This window comes from Protopterus annectens, chromosome 9.part0, assembly GCF_019279795.1.
Source record: "Protopterus annectens isolate FY-2018-M chromosome 9.part0, PAN1.0, whole genome shotgun sequence".
In the NCBI taxonomy this organism is placed as follows: Eukaryota; Metazoa; Chordata; order Ceratodontiformes; family Protopteridae; genus Protopterus; species Protopterus annectens.
The window spans coordinates 609781358-609803114 of record NC_056743.1 but is presented as its reverse complement, the minus strand read 5'-3'; the positions used below and the strand labels follow the sequence as shown (position 1 = coordinate 609803114).

General features: G+C 37.2%; 1 protein-coding gene and 1 long non-coding RNA gene across 3 annotated transcripts in view; one reads left to right on the top strand and one right to left on the bottom strand.

Annotated features, from left to right (window-relative positions):
• LOC122811367 overlaps window positions 1–21757 on the bottom strand; it is a 344127-nt gene that overhangs the window by 119030 nt on the left and 203340 nt on the right. For both annotated transcript variants that reach the window (XR_006366246.1, XR_006366245.1), the window contains exon 2: window positions 8150–8251. This is a non-coding gene — a long non-coding RNA (uncharacterized LOC122811367). The remainder of the gene's footprint in view (window positions 1–8149; window positions 8252–21757) is intronic.
• LOC122811366 (class I histocompatibility antigen, F10 alpha chain-like) overlaps window positions 11361–21757 on the top strand; it is a 20058-nt gene continuing 9661 nt past the window's right edge. The window contains exons 1-2 of the mRNA XM_044083164.1: window positions 11361–11605; window positions 14264–14524. Coding sequence (XP_043939099.1) covers window positions 11530–11605; window positions 14264–14524 — 337 coding nt within the window. The 5' untranslated portion in view covers window positions 11361–11529. The remainder of the gene's footprint in view (window positions 11606–14263; window positions 14525–21757) is intronic.

Below are 21757 nucleotides of genomic sequence, written 5' to 3'. Positions count from 1 at the left end.
GACATTAGATCTATTCTATCAATGAGATGTTGTCTAAAGATCTGAACCTCTAACCAGCAAGTTTCTCTTAGATCAAATTCTTGTTTTAAGAAATCTAAATTTTTAACTTTATTATCAGATATCAGCTGATACCAGTACTTTAGATTATTATCTATAGCTAAATGAGCTCCTTCAGAAGTAGATGACATAAGCATACCCTGAGTATAAATTATAGGGAATACAATAAAATTCCATTCCCTATACTTAGGGTGCATGAATATAAAGTTACGATAACTAATAATAATATTTAATGGGTAACAGACCATATGTTTAGGTGTAATAGGTGAAGTACAAAATTCCTTTAGCAACCACAACATGGAGTTATTTATAATCATATTTTTATGTGTTAAGGAGATTTTCTGGTCTCAAGGGGGTATTTCTTTTCCAGACTTTAATATATATATTATCTCTTCTATTATAAAAGTTATTACTTTATTAATTGATCGGTCATATGTCGCAAAATGGAAAGATTATTGGGAGCTAATTAGTATGCACTTCATGAAAATCTCCTTAACCCAGCTCTCATTCTTGTGAAATGAATGGGCCACTCAGGTACCAGTAGTGAAGCCAATGGACGTAATCCTGTGGTGGTTAAAATCTTGTAGAACAGGTAGCAATGACAGAAGAATGTCCTTTGCAGATTTTACAGTGTTTGTGTTTATAGATGAAACTGGTGCTTCTAGGTATTATTTTCCCTGTCATCATTTCTAAGCCATCTTATTCCTAGCCTTAAGCAGGAAAATTGTGGATCACCCAAGTGTGAAAAGTGGCTTCATTCCATTCACAGAACTGATCAGTGGAGTCAGATGGAGTACAGAATGGGTTACCTTTTCACAGCATGAACAGTGCAGCAGAAAGTTTAGCTCTTTGGAAATTCATAAAGTCTAGATCATGTCTATGATGTAGTGGCAATGACATATAATAAAAATTCCTACAGAAGATTACCAAATATTAAGAAACAAGTGATAGGAGGAATAATGACAACAGCCATAGCAGTGGACACTGTGCAGTGCTCAGGTTACAATGTGATAAAAAAGCTAATAGAGGTACATACTTAAAAAAAACAGCAGTCATTAGGTTGCAAATATCAATGGATGTTAACAAATGACTTACTTGGAGCAGAGAGCAAAATGTCTCGCACTCGAGCATGAAACAGGAAGTATATGATATAACATCAAGGTAGCCATCTTTGTGGTACAGATAAAACCCTAACTATGATCCATATGACCTCATATTGACTATTAGCTCAGAAACTGGAAGACCCAGCCTGGAAGGATGTGTTTGAGCAGCTGATGGCACAACATCCACCATGGGATCAGGACGGTAGGACAGTCCATTGCAGCATTGACACCCAATGGTGGCAGGATGTCAAGATATGGCACCTGATGGTGGCAGGTGTCAAGATGTGACACCCAATCATGGCAGGGTAACATGATGTTAAAGAATTACAGATGGTAGGGCAAAGGAAGCAGCTTGTCTTAATGCTCCACAGATAAGGCAGACACTGCAGATGCTGCCGGTCACCATGAGATGTTATTCAGACTGCATTGTAGAAGGAATGTGTACCAAATGATATGTAGTTGCCTGTAATCAGTGACTAACATATTTATAGCAATGCTTGCACCATATGCAACATTAAATCACATTAAATGTGTTCATGTAGTTCCCTGTCTCAAAATCAATTTGGCTCCTAAGTTGTTCCCTCCTATTGGGGTAAACCTTGTCAAGAGGTAAGCTGGATCAGTGGCTTCAGATGAAGCAGGCAGGTTGATGGTTAAAATGGTACTTTGGCCAGAAAAAGACCAAAAAAAACTGCATCAGGACATAGTAGGTATGAAATCAGATAATAAAAGGAAATTAAGTCTGGTTTGTTATAAAATGGTTCAGAATAAAGGCAGAGGAAGAGCAGAAATACATGGCAAAGGACTACAGCAGACTTACAAGCAGGATGTCTGCTAGTGACTGGTGTTTTGAGATCAATTTAGTGTATACAGAGAATAGTTTCAGAAGGGTAGCGAACATCTGATGGCATTTTTCTTCTCTATGAAAGGGATTGAAAATAACTGAATGCATGGCCAACATTTGACAGTGAGCAAAAACATTGACATTTTTCTAAACCCCCCCATACACATACACTCATTAATGCACATGCATGTCTGCACACACACACACACACACACACACACACACACACACACACACACACACACACACACACACACACACACACACACACACACACACACACACCATTAAGAATGACAAATAACTTAAAGCACATAGGAGTAATAAAGTTTTGCCTGCCATTCTTTGTCTTGAGATATTCAAAGCTCTGTGTAGGATCTCAAGAGTAGACATGATGCATGGCATGAGACTGATTCTGTGCGGTAAATATGTCTGCAGATAATAGTAAGCTAAAAAATGACATAGGAATGGATTTAAATAAACTTGGCAAAGGTAACATGCAGCATGGATGAAAGATCAGCTGAATACTTGACCATTAAACTTTGTTTGAAGTTAGGTATAGATAAAGTCAGATTAACCCATGCCTAGTGTCAGATCTTTGAGACTAAAGCCACAAGTGATAAGTATGAGTTAAGTCTTATTATACTTAAATCAGAATAACGTCTTACTATTTATTATACAATGGACACATCTTAAAGGATATTGTAGATAGTTTTAAGCAAACCTTGGTTTAATTGCACCTGTCCTTACGTGCTCTGCTGTGAACAGTGACTAGTTGTTGGCATAAGCATAATTGCACTTTTGGTGGCTGCATACAGTTTACTGGGTGCTTATGGAAGTGTGTGATTTCTAACAGTTTTCCTGCAGCCAATGGGGGTCCCCTACTAAAATGAACAGACTACATTTTGGCTGCTTGCATTGGTGTGTGTGTGTGTGTGTGTGTGTGTGTGTGTGTGTGTGTGTGTGTGTGTGTGTGTGTGTGTGTGTGTACCTGCATGTGTTGGGATTGAATTGGAATGCTCAATGTTATGGAAAACAGATAGACAGTGAATCTTATTTTTTTTTCTTAAATTGCAGTATGTGTGTGTGTGTGTGTGTGTGTGTGTGTGTGTGTGTGTGTGTGTGTGTGTGTGTGTTTGTGATGGCAGTAACTCTGCTGTAGTGTAATGCTTGACATTTATAATATGGAAGAAGTGCCACCTGCCATTTTCATTTTGAAAAGAATCACCATGCCTATTGTATAATAAGAAATACTTTGACTCACTATGGAAGGCATAAATTCATACAGGACATCAAAGATGGCAGGACATTGCATAAATGTAAGAAGGACTTGGTCTGTTGTAATTAAGGCATATTTTGTCAATAAAGCCAGTACAAGAGGGGTTATCAGAGGTTACTAGAGAATATATAATATGAAATACAGTAGTAGAAATGTAATTTATTTAGCTGTAAGTACCACTCTGGCACTGGATGTTAGACAGCAATAACTCTCACTGAACACTATGGAATATAAAATGAAGGGCAATACAGCAGATGAAAAGTTTAGACACCATGGAAGACTTGTCTAGATACAAGGGTAGTAAGGCTATATCTGATTAAGACTATTCAGGCACAGAACTGGATACAAAGTGGACTTCTAATGGACCCCACAAAATGACTGCCATTGCCTGAGTTATTTGTAGGGTGATCATTTGTTGGCATGCAAAGCATTAGCTTTAATTAGGATGGAGATTTTACAGACGAACAATAGGAAATATTTCAAAATGCAGTAAAATCAAATGTTATTAATGTTGTGTTGTTTAGAAATGCTTGTGATTAAACTGGGATGTAGAAGAGAATATCTCTGGACAGTGGACAACACCTGATACTGAAAACATGACAGTCTATGAAGGCTAGTAATCACTGTTTGTGGCATCTGTTAGTCCTTGCTTCATTTGGGTGATGTTCAGGTTTTATAGTTTTGCATACCCCATGCTCTGCGACTTTACAGGTGTTTTTTTTTTTTTTGTTTTTTTGCAGTGCAGTGGCTTAACCACTAGAACATACTGTGTTCTTATCATCAGCATCTTGATTGTGGATCAAACATTTCTCTATGTCATTTAGAGGTCAACTCATAGTGAACTGTATTTAGACTTTGTTGTTTTCAAGATGTCTTCTGATTTTGCAATAGGTGTTTTGCAATATTTGTTAGCGGGGACACACAAAATTAGAAAATGGCTTATTTTGCAGCTATGTGCACCTCAACCCTGTCTTCTTGCTAGGTGCCTCTAACTATGATGTCTACTTTGCACTTGTAGAAGCTATACACTAAGTGGCCATGTCTTGATTTCTTGTGTAGAGCCTATATACTGCCCTCTTAACATGAAGAGCTACCATAGGAATAGAAAGGGTCCAGTAACAGGTATGCTATGGACAACAAACTGGAATTCTTTATTGTATTCATTATAGGTATTTTTTTAAACTCCTCACTCCCCACCCCCCCAACTAAAGTCACTTGTTGGAAATAGAGGAATGGAAAATAACTGATAAGCTGCACAGAGACACACAATCTTTCTACATGTTATTTTTTGCATGCATGGTCTGCCCATTGCCTTATATGATGTATAAACTGTTTTCCTATAGCTGACTAGAATAATTGTATACCTGTCCCATGCATTCATGAATCTGAGGTTTGTTTCTTATTCTACATTTTTCAGAAGATTCCGTGTATGGCCAATTCTATCTATTAAAAAAAATGCTTCCTCCTATCAGGTAGGAGGCATCATTTTGGAATCTGCAAATTTGCCTTGCCATTCTTATATTTTACATCTTCTCTATGATCAGACTGGGTTTTGGCAGGGAACAAAGCTCTGGACTAACAGATATAAAAATAAGTTTGCATGGAAATGGGATCAGGGTTAAAGTAGCATAAATATTTGCTGCATTAACATATGAGATTGGGAAGTCATTCAAGACAGCAGATTGCTAAATTATACTGTACACCAAACTGTGGCTGGCAAAGAAGGAAGCTTCACTGCCTGAAACAGATGTAGAAAGGGAACACAGGTGGTGGCAACTCACAACATGGTACAGCATTACGCAGTTTACTCAGTACTGGCAAACCTTGCAGTTGGTAGGGGCTGCTGCTCAAGTGAAAGTCTCAACTTGAGCTGGTTATCTCACTTTTGTTAAAAAATGTATCAAAACTACTAATTCATGTGTAGTAGCAAAGAAACCAATGGATTTGCAAATGTACTGTTCCCTTGAAGTTCAAATTCATCTGTAGTTATAGAGAAATTGCCTTCAGGTTATTAAACAAGGCACAAAGGTGGAGAGATGGCTAGAAAGAAAATAGCTCTTGATGGTTTTATTATCTCTGCTGTGATTTGTCCGGGCAGTATTAACCTTGCTGATAACCGGTTAATCTTGCGTGAATGACATTTTCCCATTAATAGTGCCATGTGCCTTAACTCTGTTCATTATGGTGTGCATGAACCTCTGACTCCTTTGACAGTATGTGGCTTGAATGACTACATTAATTCTGCTGGGGAATCCTAAGGTCACCTGAACATATCAGTCCTGCTGGCCACTTCCCAGGTCTGTTGCTACTGATGTACCTCTTGATTCTGTTCATATTGTTGTTGATCTTACACACCTGAACTTATTAATGTGTTGAAGGTGCCCCGATTCATTTATCTTCACTAACAGTCTTCTTACATTATTAGTTTTTCTGTTTTGTGACATTGCTGACTTGCTCCCCCCAATGGCACTCAATATCCTTTAATCATAACAGAGTGTTGTGTAACTTTGCCACAGCTACCAAGGCTTCCTGAATCTGTTAATTCATAGTTGTGGTGCATGGCTCCTTTAGTCTCACTGTGTATAGGGTGATTTAGTTAATTCTGCTGGGGATCTCAATACTTTTAGTTCTGCAGGTGGTTTCACATAGTTAATTATACCGGGGACCCCACAATGTCTAAAGCTGATACTACCTTTGGGTACAGAAATCTCAAGGCTATTAACTTATACTTTTCTGGATAAACTTCCTCATCAAAAACATCTGAGGTTTTAGAACCCGTAACAAATCTGATAGACTAAAAACTTAGTCCCTCTACTTCGTTTCACACGGACTCCTGCGGGGTGATATCTGCTTAGCCTTCTGTTCTGTGAACAACCCAGTCAACCTACACCTGCACTACCACATCGACAACATCTGATGGCATAACAAATACCTAACCCTAAGCATCCACAATTTCTGGAATAGATTGCCCTTACCTATCAAGCAGAGTACTTCCATAGCAACCTTAAAAAACAGTACAAATGTCTGGATGGATGATGAAAAACATTCACTTGGAATATATGAAGAAAGTGTTAATCCTTCATCAGTATTGGGTGATGTGACTGAGCTTCTCAATGGTCTCATTGGATGTAAACTTAGTAAGAAACCATGAACCTAAAAAATAACAAATTAAGGCTGAAGAGATAAAAGTTAACCTTGACTTGTTTACAGAAATTCTATATGAGGGCATTTTTGGCAAAGTGGGCTGAGTTAAACAGTGAAGACAGCAAGGTATAACCTCCCCTCAAGTGTAATGAGTGGGAGGACGCTGAAAAGGACATGTAAGAAATAGCATCCAGTCTGCAGAGTACTCTGTTTTTTTAAGGGAGTAAGGGCAGGCATGCATGCCACTCCACCCACCACACACACACACACACACACAAATAAATATACATAGAGTGGGCAATAAGGGAAATAAAAATAAGGGCAACAGCTAGAAAGACACTGGGGTGTGAAGACTACCACATCAATTGTAGTGATTCCAAACAGCAGGGCCTAATCTAGAAAAGCTGTTTACCCAATAGCAGTTTTGAAGTGCAGATTAGTGTGGTAGTGCCTGAATATACCTGCTGTTTTCACAGAGGGGCAGTAGCTCAAGTTTAAGAATCAGAAAAGTTGAGAACTGAAAAAGAAAAGTGGACCTGTCTGTCACTGATAGCTACTTAATCTCATCAAGTAGGATGCCATGGTGTATAAGGGATCTGCTAGCAGAACGACCACCTTAAGATGAATGTGGTCCTCACATTGAAATAGAACCTTAGAGCTATGATCTTGGGGACCATGGTTAGACTTGGAAGTGGCACATACACCTAAGTGGATCTTGCACCTCTAGTCACACTATATTACTTAATCAAATCCACACTTCAGACTCATACTACCCCCATAAATGTTGTAATTATGGTAACCATTAGGGTAACAGTTAGAATTACAGTCTTAGAGATGGCGGATGTTATGGATTGTGTTTAATATCATGGATAAGGTTAAGAGCAGCATGCAGTTCACAAAGGTCATAGGTCAAAAGTAAATACACTTATGCACAGTACCAGCAACTCACTGTAGGCAGCTGCCCATTTCTGTAAAGCATGTTCTTGATTTTCTTTGATGGTTAGATACTGCAGGCTCAAAGTTCACTGACAATTATCATAGTTCATTATTTTCATGTTTTCCAGTCATACCAGTAAGTTTGTTCAGGTCAGACTTTAAGGGGATTAAATGTTTGTAATGTGAAGAATTTATTGGGATGTGACTTATTCTGTCTGACAGGTCAAATATCAAAAGGTCTATGCAAATTTATTAGCATTCAAGATATGGATAACAATTAATGAGGCCGAGGGATGTTACTTCATTTCTGATTAGGACTCTTCTCATATCCTATATTAAAACAAAAATTCAGGTAAAATCAATAGAGTGTTAGTGGTAACCCTCATCGACTGCACACCCAGTAACCATATTTAGTGTACCTGTTCCCAAACTACTGAATGCACACTTAAGCATGGAATAATGTATTAGTGTACCATGACATGCCATTTACAGTTTTGATATCTAATTCAGATCTCTGTGTATCTAGTAGTTGTATTTATGTTTCTGATATTTTTGTTTATATATTCCTTTAATATATGTGTATATATAACTATTTTAGTTCATGCTACCTCTTACAGTTTTGTTCTTATTTGTAAAGGTGCTAGTCTTGAGTATAGAACACGGATAAAAACATATATTCTGGTATAGAAAATGCATTGTGGGAAGTATATACAGAGAGTCACAAACTTGACTGATTTGGTTTTGCTTTAAGTATTATTTCATGATGTGAAACTGTAGCATACATACCACAAAGTCTAGCAGTCGGTGATCTCACTTCTTCTCTGTCAAAGCTGTCTGTTTTATGGTTCACTTCATATTGTTAGATGTAAAGAAATCTGTTGCAATTTCCTGAGGAAAAAACAAGAAATTTTGTTTCAGCACAATGACTACACCAAACTACACATTCAGAAATAATAACATTTGGGGGAACAACAGAAATGAAATTACTGCCTGAACAATGTAGGCTCTGTTCTTGTTCTCCACCTTTTAGGTATGTATCTCACTCTTTTTATCAGTCTCCCTCTCTCTTTCATTTATTCCTACTGTGGTCTCAGAAGATAAGTCACCATTTTCAGTTACGAATGTTCGGCAGATCACTAATCCTGAGACACAGTCAGAATGATGAAAACAATTGTTTTAACTTTGTTTAATAATTAATATAAACAACGTATAATACATAGTTGCATGTCAAATTATATTAATTGAATTACACAAATCAAGTAGTACACAGGAAGCTTTAGATGGCAAAAACAATGAGTGAAACAACTGCAACAGTATTAGCCCTTAAACTGTATCAAACCATCAGTTTTTTTGATGCCTTTAGAAAGCTGCACAGCATCTCAAAATGTGATAGTTACCCAGTGCCTTGGACAGTTGTACTCATGGAAGGTTTGGGAACACAAGGCTCCTGAATACACTACACCTGTCTTACAAGTACCTTACAATCATACACTGTTAGATCTCTAATAGAGCTATGTACTCTTGTTGAGAATTCCTTATCATTTCAACATCAAGACTCCACACTAGTTTGGAAAACCTTTTATCTGGCTCATCAGATTTCCGAAGGTATCTCCACTAGATCCAAAGAAGTCACAATTCTTCTTTACTCATAGCTTATCAGGCCCATTACTGAACATAATGTACCTTTTGGCAAGCATTTAGCTGAACATTTCACACAACTTGAGAGGTCTGAGAGATTCATAATGAAAAAAATCAGTAGCCCCCAAAATCATAATTATCAGGAGACACTGCCAGCCTTTTTTCTGTACTCAGTCTCTTACAGTCTCTTCTGTGGAGATCTATGTCATGCACCCCATGCCATGAAAGACTTATTTATTTATCTGTCCATCGTTTGTTTACTGGGTTAGTCCAACTGAGCCAGTGGCCCATTTTCAATGGAGACCCGAGGAGAAAAGCTCCAGACAGTTATTTCAAAGTTACAAAAAAGAAAAACATCTGACAATGAAGTTTTATGCAAACATTACAATAATGTGTTTTACATGAGAACATTAGAAATTTAAAAAAGGTCTGAGAATGAAGTTTACATAAACTTTACAATAATGTGCATAACATGCAGTACAAAAGTTAGAATTTTTTTTTAATTAACAGAGAGAGAAAGAGATGCAAATGAGATAAGACACTTGCAATAGGTGGGTGTTAAAAGTGTGAGAGGTAGTAAGGTGATAAGGTGGGATTTAAGTGAGATCATTGCAGTGAGAGATTCAACCGTATTTGATCTCCTATTTCTTCATGGAACTAGTAGGGAATCAAATACTTGGTTAAGCCAGGGAACCTTTTTGGCTAGGCTTATATAGGCCCCAGGGCTGATAGCCTAGTACCTACCTATGAGCCTATGAACCTAAGAGAACTAAACTTTCATCAACACTAAATAAGAAACATTGAAATGCCAGATTTATATCTCAAAGTATCCCTCACCTCTGGAACAAACTTTCATTATATATGGCCTGAGGGAAACCCTAAATAAACGGATGGGCAGCTTCAAATTCTGTCCCGGTCTATCCTAATAAAAATCCAAAAGCCACAAAAGGCAGGAGGCACCATGCCAATACTTATAGAAAATAGTAAATATTTATTAAAACAATAAAATAAAAAGTGCACTGCTAAGCGCTTTCAAGCTAACAAGCCCTTCATCAGATAGTGCATACCTAACAAAGCTAGACATAAGTTTTTGTTTATGGCATTACAAATACTTAGCAATAATGTAAGTGGAGGGGACATTAGTAATGATACAGAATGTGAAGAGACTAGGTGGATAATTAGACTTGGGGCAGATAGGCCCCCAGGCTTAAATACTGTTATCCCTTTAAAACCCATCCTTAGTAAAAGGAGGGTAAAATACTGATTTTTGATTGGTTAATTAGTATTTTAAAAGTCTAGCTTTGTTAGGTATGCACTATATGATGAAGGGCTTGTTACTTGAAAGTGCTTAGCAGTGCACTTTTTATTTTATTGTTTTAATAAATATTCACTGTTTTTCTATACGTTTTGGCGTGGTGTCTCCTGCCTTTTGTGCCTTTTGGATTTATATCTTGTTTACTGGCAGAGCGACTTTGGTGCGGGTGACTTTTTTGTGGTTTACTATCTTAATAAAAGTTAACACTGCCTTAATATTAGCATGCAGTATTGGATACACAGCTAAGACGACTGACCTGTCACCATTTTTGTAGTTTACTGGAAAGGTCCTTCTTATTTATAAGTAATAAAGATTCTGCTGCAGTACATGCAATGTTTTTGTGGTATGTACTTCGCAGCTACATTGGGCAGCCTACAAAAAAGAAAATACTGACTAATGGATTAGAACCTAGCAACTTTGTGTTTCCACATCATCATTATTAAATAGTATGTAATGATGTGTGAATTTAGTTTAGTAGTTGCAGAAGCTGCCTGGTACTCAGACTTGTGGGTGTTTCCTGTTCTCTCCCTTCCTGTTATATGTCTTATACTAAGGATGTATGTGATTAAGTAGAAATATAAAGAAGAAAGAAAAAGTCAACTGTTTACTTGTAAGAAGGGGCTAATTTACTGTTCTTGTTTCCAAGGCAGTTCTTTCGTAAATCACAATACTGTATATTGTAATGTACTGATGACCTGCATTACAAGTGATACAGGACATATCAATTTCTTATGAAGACTAAATAGCAAGCATAACTTCTAACTCTATTGTTATATCATCGAGGATTAAACAGAACTGAAACAAGTATTTTTAACTAGTTTTAATGGAAATGTCTCAAGAAATTTTCCTTGAACTGCTGACATCATCGGTTGTTGTTACAAATAGCAGCTTTGCAGCTTCATCTGACAGTCCCATGACGTAGTGTCAGTCATCACAACATTTGAACTGGAAACCATCTGATTGGACTTTTTTTTTGTGGTAAGCCAAACAGAGAAATCCCCTGCATGGTACGGAAGCACGTTTAACTGTCTTGAGTATAGGCTGATCAGTTTCAAATCTGAAAGGTGCTCGCTAGAAGCATGGTTTAAAAGACAACGTATCATATAAAGAACCGTTAGCCGAGCAGAGCATCACGGAAGGCACCAGTGAACATTTCCATTTGATAGCATTTAAGCCTGTTTCCACAACCTAGCAACTTTGAGTAAGAAAAAAAATGACAATGACATCTCTGAAGGAATTATATATGTGTTTTCTTTGTTTTAATTTACTCTTCCAAGAAGTATTTTCTGGTAAGTGCATTTCTAACTGGTAAGATTTATAGTTCACAATAGCTTGTCATTCATTATTTAACTTTAAGAGTAAAATTTTATAAGCTTTCAAAATGTAAACATCAGTATAACTGCTTGATTTCAATCAGAGATCTCTTCAACCATCAGGCATAGTAGATTGTTAATGATGTTTGAGCATATAACCGAATACAGGTATTAATACAGATGGACTACCTACAGTGTGTTGAGTTTGCAGTTTAGCATCTTTCACAATATTTGCTCTTTGGTTATACAAGGTAATTAGCCCTCATCTTTATCAGTATGTATATGCATATGTAATGTGTATATTAGCAGTTACTGAGACGTCTACAGAAAGAAAGGTCTGCTTATATGTGACAGTAACTTTTGTAGTATAAATCAATACAAAGTAAAACAAAAAAGTTCAAGGAGCAGAAGATGAGATTTCTGTTAGACCAGCTCTAACTACTATTTAATGGGAGAAAATGACAGAGAAGTTTTTTTTCCCCTTAATGTAGCATATTATGAGTCAAAAGCCTCACCCTGTGAGATACGAACAAGAACCTATAAGCACAATTGTTCCTTCTCAGTTTAAGAACTGCTAAGTTTGAAAAGTCTGGAATGACTAACGTATTTCTTCATTAAATTTCACATTATAAAGCAAAGGTCCAGAGGCAGATCTTTTCCCTGAAAGTCGTACTTTGTAAAAGACAAAGGTGATTTTTTAAGGCCACTATCAAAGGCATCATGCTTGGAATATTAATACATTGGGAAAGTGAGTTCTGTTCCCACTTTACATAGCCAGACATGGCTTAAATAATCACTGATGATGTAATAGCAGAATGGTTTAAAAATGGTAAATTATTGTATGATGGGGATTTATGAGATCTCTACAAGATGAGAAAGGTTTTAAGGAATAAAGTTACATCCAACTAGATTAAGGCATGTGATATGGAGACAGATACAATAAAGGTAATTTCTGCTTTAGAATGGTATTAAACATATGGACTGGGAATATATTCCAGGAGTGATACACAGAAGAAACTGTTGTTTTCAGAAGATATCTGGTAACCTTAGAGCTAGTTATATTAAAGACGAATGTAAGCATTGTGGTACGGGTGCCAAAGTCTCCAGCAGAAAATGCTTTTTTCATTGACATTAACTTTTGTCGAAATACCTTTTTATCTTGTTGAATTCAGCAGGACGTTCATCACTAAAAGGGTGCTCAAGGCAAACATTATGCTGAATATGTAGTCCTTCTATCTGAAATTATTAAAATAAAAAAGTGCTGAAATTTAAACAAGTGGCTGCAATGCTTGTATTATATATAATTAACAGATGATGTTTTACATATGCGTTTTTAAATGTTTTCCAGCAAAGGCTAAATTATGAATACATAAACTGTTTTGATGAGATACTGCATGTATTTTATGAATTCTTCTGTAAGCCACACTTTAGGATGTAGGCATAGGTATACATTCACTATAGGGATATCAGAATGGCTCCATATCTATGAATGAGTGACACATCATACTGCAGTAAAGGTAGTGTCAGTGGTAATTTACTACACAGATACACATACTCATTTCTCATTGTATTTAAGAAGGCGAAGAAATTGTTGATTTCAGTTGTTAAGACTATAGAGTATGGCATCCATATTAAATGTACCTGCACTACACTGACATATCTGAAATTACTGAAGTGAAACCCCTTACTCATTTCCTCACTTAAGATATACAGCTGCCCACCTAATTAATCTCCTACTCAACTACTCAATCATTTTTGCTCATGCTACATGCACCCCCTCACTCACTGAGTTACTCACTTTCATTTCCTAAAGCAGAAAGTTAAGACTATTAAGAAAAACACAAAAAGGTGGGTGGACTAGGGTCTTTGAGTACCCATGACTCACGATTTATATGAAAATAAGCCTAGTGATATAAAACTTGCATGCCGGCACCTGCGCAATTTACAACCACATATACATGCACATGTGTATAAACACACGCACACACACAGGCACACCACAAAACTCCCCACATACTACATTCATAGCGTTCAACTTCCTTGGTTAGCAATTATAATAAAAATAAAAAGTTTACCACAATGGAATTATTTTTTTCCAACAGGTGTGTTTCCAACCACAAATATTTTAAGTACTGCCTAATATTCCATTGCTGTTGTATTTCTACATACAGTTCAGATATCTTTACTTTTCTGAATTACAGGCATTTAGAAAGAGTTGTTTTCAAACTGTGCAAAGTTAATTTTATCCCATAAATATCTATACAGTTTTATGACATGTTGCACCAGCTATCCATCTATTAATTAGTGTCATTATGAATATTACCCATAGGCATGTATGATTAATTTATATTTCTAAGTGCATATAAGAATTTTTTTAAATGTTAGCGAGACTAGAATATGTTAAAATGATACTTAAAAACAGCTGTAAACTCACCTTTACTGCTACTATGCTAGTTTAATATGTAGGCAGCTTTTATTTGAACATGATTTGCCTATAAGAAATTAAATTCTAGCCTAGCATATGATGATAAAAATGTTGATAATATAACAAGTTGCTATCTCAAACTAATTTTAATGTTTTAAACTAAAGAAAAGCAAGTGATTATACAATGTTCCCTGCTTTTTCCCTAATAGGAAAACATGTTCTCCGCTACATTTTTACTGGCATTTCAGAAGGCACAAAATACCCCACATTCATGGCTATGGGAATAATTGATGACATTCACATCTATTACTATGATAGTGAAAGAAATCAGGTTATTCCTAGGCCAGACTGGGTGGACACATTTCCAGATCCAGAATATTGGGAAGAACAGGCACAGACACTGGGATGGGAGAAGCAAAAGTTCCAGTCAATCATGGAGCATGTCAAACAGAAGGCAGGAACACTACAAGGTAAGTACCAGGGTGAATCCAAAGGAAATCTCCACCTCAACTTTTGCAGTTTGTAAATTACATGTAGCTAGCTTAAATGCTACTGTAGATACGCTGTTACTTTTCCTTGATACATAGACATTTTCTGGCCAGCTGGCATTTCAGAAGGCATAACCCTGAGTACCAGTGAAAGGTCACACTCCTTCTACAGTGACTGTCTTTTTCTAAACTGTGATTTACCCTACTGCTAATAGATCACTGAAAGGTGTTGTTCATGTTTTGTTGAAAGAAAGTAAAAACTGGGCCACAGTCAATCATAGTGGTGGTAGTGTTTATATGTGTGTGCACATCTTTGTGCCTGCGAGTGTCTGTTTGTGTTTGTGTGTGTGTGTGTGTGTGTGTGTGTGTGGGGGGGGGGTTGAAATTATGTATCTTGCTTCCAGGGTTTAGCAAGAGTAGGATGAGGTAAGGAAGTCTACCATTAAAAAAATCCTAAAATGCAATACAAACAAGTCTTTTATCATATACAGCTGTATTACTTGTCATTGCATTGAAGATCAGGTAAACTTTAAATTCCTAGATGTTATCACTCGGAGACAAAGGACAGCAAAAAATGTCTGTGCCCACGTGGAATAGTTTTATGTAATTGATTCTCATATTTATTACATTTGTTATTTATCAAGTCCTGCTAGAAGCTTTTATTTCATGAAAGCTGCTATCTACAGTGACAACCGTGGAACAGTCTGAGAAACTGTAGCTGTCTGCTTCAAAATGCATCAAAACAGGTGTCCTCTTATTGAGAATGCTATGAGAGAGAAAGCTAAGACATCTACTGCAGAAATTGTGTATATTTTCTGCTGTAGGTTAGTCTAACAACCATTCATTATACAGGTGGTATAGCATGAAAATAAAGAATGCAATGCCAAAGTAAATCTACATCCAAAGCCTCTTAGTTTCTGACAGAAAACTTATTTTAGTGAAAAGTCATTTGACTGGAACAGACTTCACTTACTGTCTACTACTAGAATTTTTGACTGAAATGTACAACTTTGTCTTCAGTTGCTAACGTCTGTGGAAACAATAACCCAAGGTCCTAAAACAGTCAGTTCTTTGGACTGAATCACATTGGTCAGAAAAATAAATGTGTTGGTTTTAAGACAAGTGCAGTAGAAGTATTATTGGGTAACTTCATTTTTAATAAGGTACATTTCAGACTGTAAAATATTTTATATACCTTTAATGATTTTTTGGGGGGAGCAGAAACAAACTGTTCTAACAAAAAAGACCAATGCCACATAACTAACTAGTAGAAAATAAAGCCCTCTAACATTCATCAAACAGTTTGTTTTCTAAACCTTGAGAGAAATTAACATGCAAACAAGGCCAGTGACGTAATAATTCTTGGTTGCTAATATGTGAAGAAAATATCAGTTCAAAACCATCCCCTCTCCCAAACACATACACGCCCTTACATAGACTGAACAAGGCTAGCTAACTATTTAGACTTCCCTATCACATTTGTAAAACCTGTTTTCATTAGTTTTATAATTCTCAAAGGCAATTTTTAACTTGAACATTTAAAAAAGAAATTATGAAACTCAGTGTTGTTGTTGTTTGTCTTTCGGCTTTTTCCCAGTAAGGGGTCGCCACAGCGGAACTCCAGTCAGCTAACGATTGGCAGTAAATTTTTTTTACGAAACACCAAGGTGCCAGCTCGACGCCAAACCGTCAATGAAGGCATGCCCATTTATGCACGCATGTCTTTTGAACGCTACCCAACCACGGGGAGGACATGCAGACTCAGTGTTGTACTTTTAAATAATTGTTCTATGGGAATAAGCCTCCCAGCACCCCCTGAAGTGTGTGACTGTGGCCATCACACCCTCTTTAAATACATATACTACCTCTAAGGTTAATGCATCTCTAAATACTGAGCATTTTAATTCTAAGAGGTACAACAGCCTTGGACATATTAGGTACCCCACACATTTCCAGTTACTGTTTCGTAATCCTAGCAATCAATTATAGTTCTTGGAATCACAGCACGTGACCTTATTTACTCTAATACCATGAATATGTTTATTCTAAACAAGTTATGTGGAACTGCTGCCTTAGATTAGGCACAATTTTTAGTAATTTCTTTCACTTGGGAATTTCTTTATCTTCACCACTCATTTCAGAAAAAAGTGACTAGGCTATGTAGAGCAACGTCCCTGAACATGTCTACATTATAAAAGTAGCAACTACATAAGAAAAATAATCCATGCATTTAGCCAGTGGATTATCTATACAAATTGATCTAAACCTGTAGGAATTCATTGGTGCTGCTGGCACGGCATGAAGGTTTTCACCATGACTAAGCCCCAGATAACCAAGGTTCATTTAACTGATCAGACCCTGAAGAAATTCAGTTTGAGAGGATGATCCTTCTCAACAGTACAGAGGGAAGGTCTTAATAGAATCTGGCTGAAAGGTCTCCACATGGAGAAGGACTGGGACTGCATGTCTTACAGTAACATATAGCATACCTCTCAATCGCTTAGATAAAAAATCTGAACAAAGCAATCAATAATGGGAGGAGAAAGACACAAAAATAGGGACACTTTTTAAATATTGCTCTTGCAAACTTAGAAAATTGATAGAACAGGTTTTGCAGTAGCATGAATTTTCTGAAGGGTATAAAGTCTAAAACTCAAATGTCTGTGATTGTTTTCTGACTTTAACCCTCAATGATTTGACAACAATTTGCCAAAAAAAAAACACAATTTTATGAGAAAAGGACCAAAAATATGAGGCAAAAATATGTACATTTGAGAGAAATGGATATAGAAATGCAGGCCTGCTAAGGAGTGTGCATATCCTAGCTGGAAGCAAGGAAAGAGCAAACTTTCAAAACTGCAATGAGTGGCAATGGTATGGGCAATGGAGCGGTGTGTCAGAAATACACAAACATCTCCTGAGCTGCACAGGATGGCAGCTCTGATTCCCAGATTTTGCTTCTCTGTCCTGGTATCCTAAGATAACTTGTGATGAGGGAGCAAGTGAGAGATGTCATCTTAGGGTAGCAGGTATTGGGGGTGTTCTATTCTGCTAACACACATGTAATATTAAGTAAAACAGAGGAGTTTCTGCTGCAGGAGTTCTGATATTTAGATTTGGATGCAGTGCAGCTGTCAAATCTAAGCACAAAAATTCTGCTGGAAACTTGAAAAAACAGAATGCCATTTTTCATAAATATTAGAAGAGACTTGTAGTTTGACTCCCTGGCAGTCCTTTCAAGAATGGAGAATACCAGTTTTTCTCTGAATAGCAATTTCTATTTTCCGCAGATAGGTGTGTCATCCCTGGTGTGATGACAATGTAAAGGCAGTGAAATTAACATGCTAATCTATACCAGAATAATATTGAAATATTATTGTTGTGTCTAGCAGCTGTAACTGGTCCCACAAGATGTGGATCCCTCATATGGGAAGGGTAGCATAACGGGCCTGCTGCTGAAAGATGCCCAAGATATAAGAGGAATTGACAATGTCAGGGAAACTCCAGAAATTCATCAGTTGCCACACTACACATAGGCAACAATTGCAATAAAGAGAAACTACAAAGCAAATTAATCTTTTTATTAGCCTAATCATGTTTCTGTTCCCAGTATAGAGTCTGAGTTCTTCAGAAGTGAATGCATACATGACTTTACAATACATTACATGATGGTGTTATCCAGTTGCAGAACTGTGCCATGCATTTCTTTGTCCAATACATTTTCCTTTTAACTCTCTGAAGCAGTCTTTTGCCTGAATACTGGCAGAAGCTTCCTTAACACTTAATACAAGTTGGAAAAGCAGCAGAGAACAAGTATGGGTAAAACGACAGAGTTCACTGATATTTTTCAGCAAACCTTTGTTTATAACGATACCTTATGGTGTTACCGTTAGCATTCTGGCACAATGGCCATTTTACAAGATGACTATCTTAGTCTGAACCTGAATGGGTGAAATTTCAGCTATCTGTTTTAGAATTACACTATAGGCTGACATCAAAAGGAAATATTAATGTTACAGGGAATAAAAGCATTGTAGATTTATTTAGCCTGGGTTCAAGTCTTAGCCAGGGATTTCCTGTTTTTCCCTTTTACATTCATACATTATTTGAAATGCAGATTCTGTAGTGCCAAGAAAGTGTAATTTCTTTAAGGAAATTACAGACTTTAGCATCTATAGTTGCACGGTACATTACCCCCACTACTGGAAGGGAATTCTAAGCAACATGATTTCAAGCCCCACCCAAGCCATGTGCGTCTTTATGTTAAATATTTTTGGATTTCACACACTACGATCTTGGTTGTGGTGATATGATAACCTTGTGATATATATAAAGTAAATGTATAATATATTGATTTAAAATATTACAGAGCTGTATGAAAAAAGATAAAGAGATGCTCATCATGACATGCGGGGTTGCTCTGTCTGTAGATTGTTTCCCATAGCATTTCAATATTATGCTTTCATCAGTTAACCATACTGTGACTCAGTTGAATCTATGCTGTGGACTCTAATAGGATTTAGGTAAGAAGCAAAAGTTGTAGCACAACATAATACTTAACGTGGATATTCAGGAAAGTAAAACTTAAAACTAGTACAAGTCAGTGTAGACACATGCAAAAATCAATGTATTACATACTTGTATGTGTTTGTCTATACAGAGTGCAATAGTTTTGTTTTTTGTAGAGTTAACTGAAGTTGTAAATTGGGATGTTTCATCAAAACAGTTGTTAAATTGGTTGTGCATTGTATGTCTATGGCAGGGATTGCTTTTAAATGCACTTGTATGTAGCTGTGAGTGGAAATGTGTGTTATATTATAGTGTATGTGGTGTGGGGGTGTTATTGTGTTGTAGAGTGTGTGCTTGCCAGAGTTGTATGGAAAGCTAAACGGTGCATGTTTTCAACGGATAGGTTTAGGGCTGGCTTGATGGTAGAGCTCATGTTTACTTTGATGTGATTTGTATTTTGTCAGATCTCTTTAAAGTAGATTTAGGTTTTAGTTCTTTCTCCCTTTATAATATGATTGTTGAGCTAGTGCATATAAATCAAGGGGGTGAAGTGATATACAGCAGTTTGGCCCCAGCCAAAACTGATGTTTACTTGGTTTATTTAGCATGGAATCACAATGTACATCAACAGTGACAAATCAATATGGAGCCTATATGTATATGAGTATGTGCATATGGCTGTAGGATGCTAGATCAACTATGTACATACACTGACATCAAGATGATTGATGTAACAGAGTCAACACAACAAAGGCCGATGCAATCTGCACATACTCCAAGAATTACTCTGGTGCGGGCTAAACCAAAGACAATTGTTTCTGCCAGGGGGCAAGCTGCCCTACCTACCTCATGTGGGGCACCCTCTGCTAATTACATATACTAACTCTGAGATCACACAATCCCTGGGGAAAGAGAATATTCCCCTACCCAGGAACTGTCAGTCTCACACTCCTGTCAGTCATCTGTTTGTGTTGACCAAAGAGATGTCAGTGTAATCTAGTGCCCTTAACATATATATACTTATATATCTATATATATATATATATATATCTTCTTCTTTCGGCTTTTCTTGGTTATGGGGTCACCACAGTGGATCACCTGTCTGCTCATGATTAGCAGTGGAGTTTTACAATGTCGAGTTGCCAGCCCGGCGCCCAACCTTCCACTGAAGGTACACGGACGCACTCATGTCTAGGACCAATTTAGTGTGTCCAATCCACCTACAGCATGTCTTTTGGGATGTGGGAGGAAACCGGAGCACCCGGAGGAAACCCACGTGGCCACAGGGAGGACATGCAGACTCCACACAGAAGGCACCCCAGCCGAGGATCGAATCGGAGAACCTCTCACTGTGAGGAGGCAATGCTAACTGCTGCACCACCGTGGCTGCCTATATATATATATATATATATATATATATATATATATATATAGAGAGAGAGAGAGAGAGAGATAGATGTATATAGATATCTATATATATATATATATATATGTGTCATTTGAAAAAATGTTCATTTGACCAAATCACTAACCATAATTGACTGAAAACTCATTTAACTGAATCAAAACTGTTACTAATCTTTTTTTTTTCTGCAGGGGGCATTCTAGCTGCACACTTCATGTGTGGGGCTCTGCCCCCCACACCCCATACCTATATTTACTAACTTTGCAGTTGCACAACCATGGAGAAAAGAAAAAAAAAAACACCACAAGCATATCATTGCTGGCATACAAACATCAATAGATATGGGTGTATGACATGATACTGGCCATTGCTAATCCATATGTACTTTTATAGGTTCACTTCCCTAATAACTCCTGTGATCAGAAATAACACCATCTCATACTGTCTATCGACTTCTATACTTTTATATCAGCTGTTTTCCAGTCAAATGACTTTTCACTCAAATAAGTTTTCTGTCTTTCAATCAGCCAGTTTCATGTCCCAAATTAGAAAGGTAAGATTCATATGTAGATCTATATAGCTGAAGCTACCATCCCCACTACCTGGAAAGTATCCCATATCATTCCAATCCACAAGGGAGGCAGTTGCTCTGACATCTTAAACTACAGACCCATAGCAATATTCTCTCCTATAGCTAAAATCCTGGAAAAGTGTCTATCCAAAAACAACTCCTAGCCTGTCTTCTTGATAACAATCACCTGTCAAACTCTCAACATGGCTTCAGACCAAACCACAGTACCACTACTGTCCTTCACCAATGCCATAAATCACAACCATAATAGCAATAAACTCTCCTCAGCCATCTTCCTAGATCTTTCCAAAGCTTTTGACATGGTAAACCACCAACTTCTCCTGCAAACCCTAGAAATAATATCCCTAGACACCCATGCTATACAATGGTTTAAGTCATATCTGGGAGGTAGACAACAGGCAGTCCTGTGGAAAGACAACCCATCTACCCTCTTACCTATAACTCTTGGAGTCCCCCAAGAATCCAACTTAGGGCCCGTCTTATTTTCCATTTTCATTAATGACTTGCATAAAGTAATACCAGACACTACCTGTATCCAATACGTGGATGACTCAACCCTGATCTGTTCTGCCACAACCCCAGAACATTTACTGACACTATCTCATGACACATTTACCATGGTTGAAAATTGGCTCCTCTATAGCTGTCTAATATTAAACCCCCAAAAAAAAAACAAACTGCTGCTGTTCTCCCCATCTCATAAGACCAC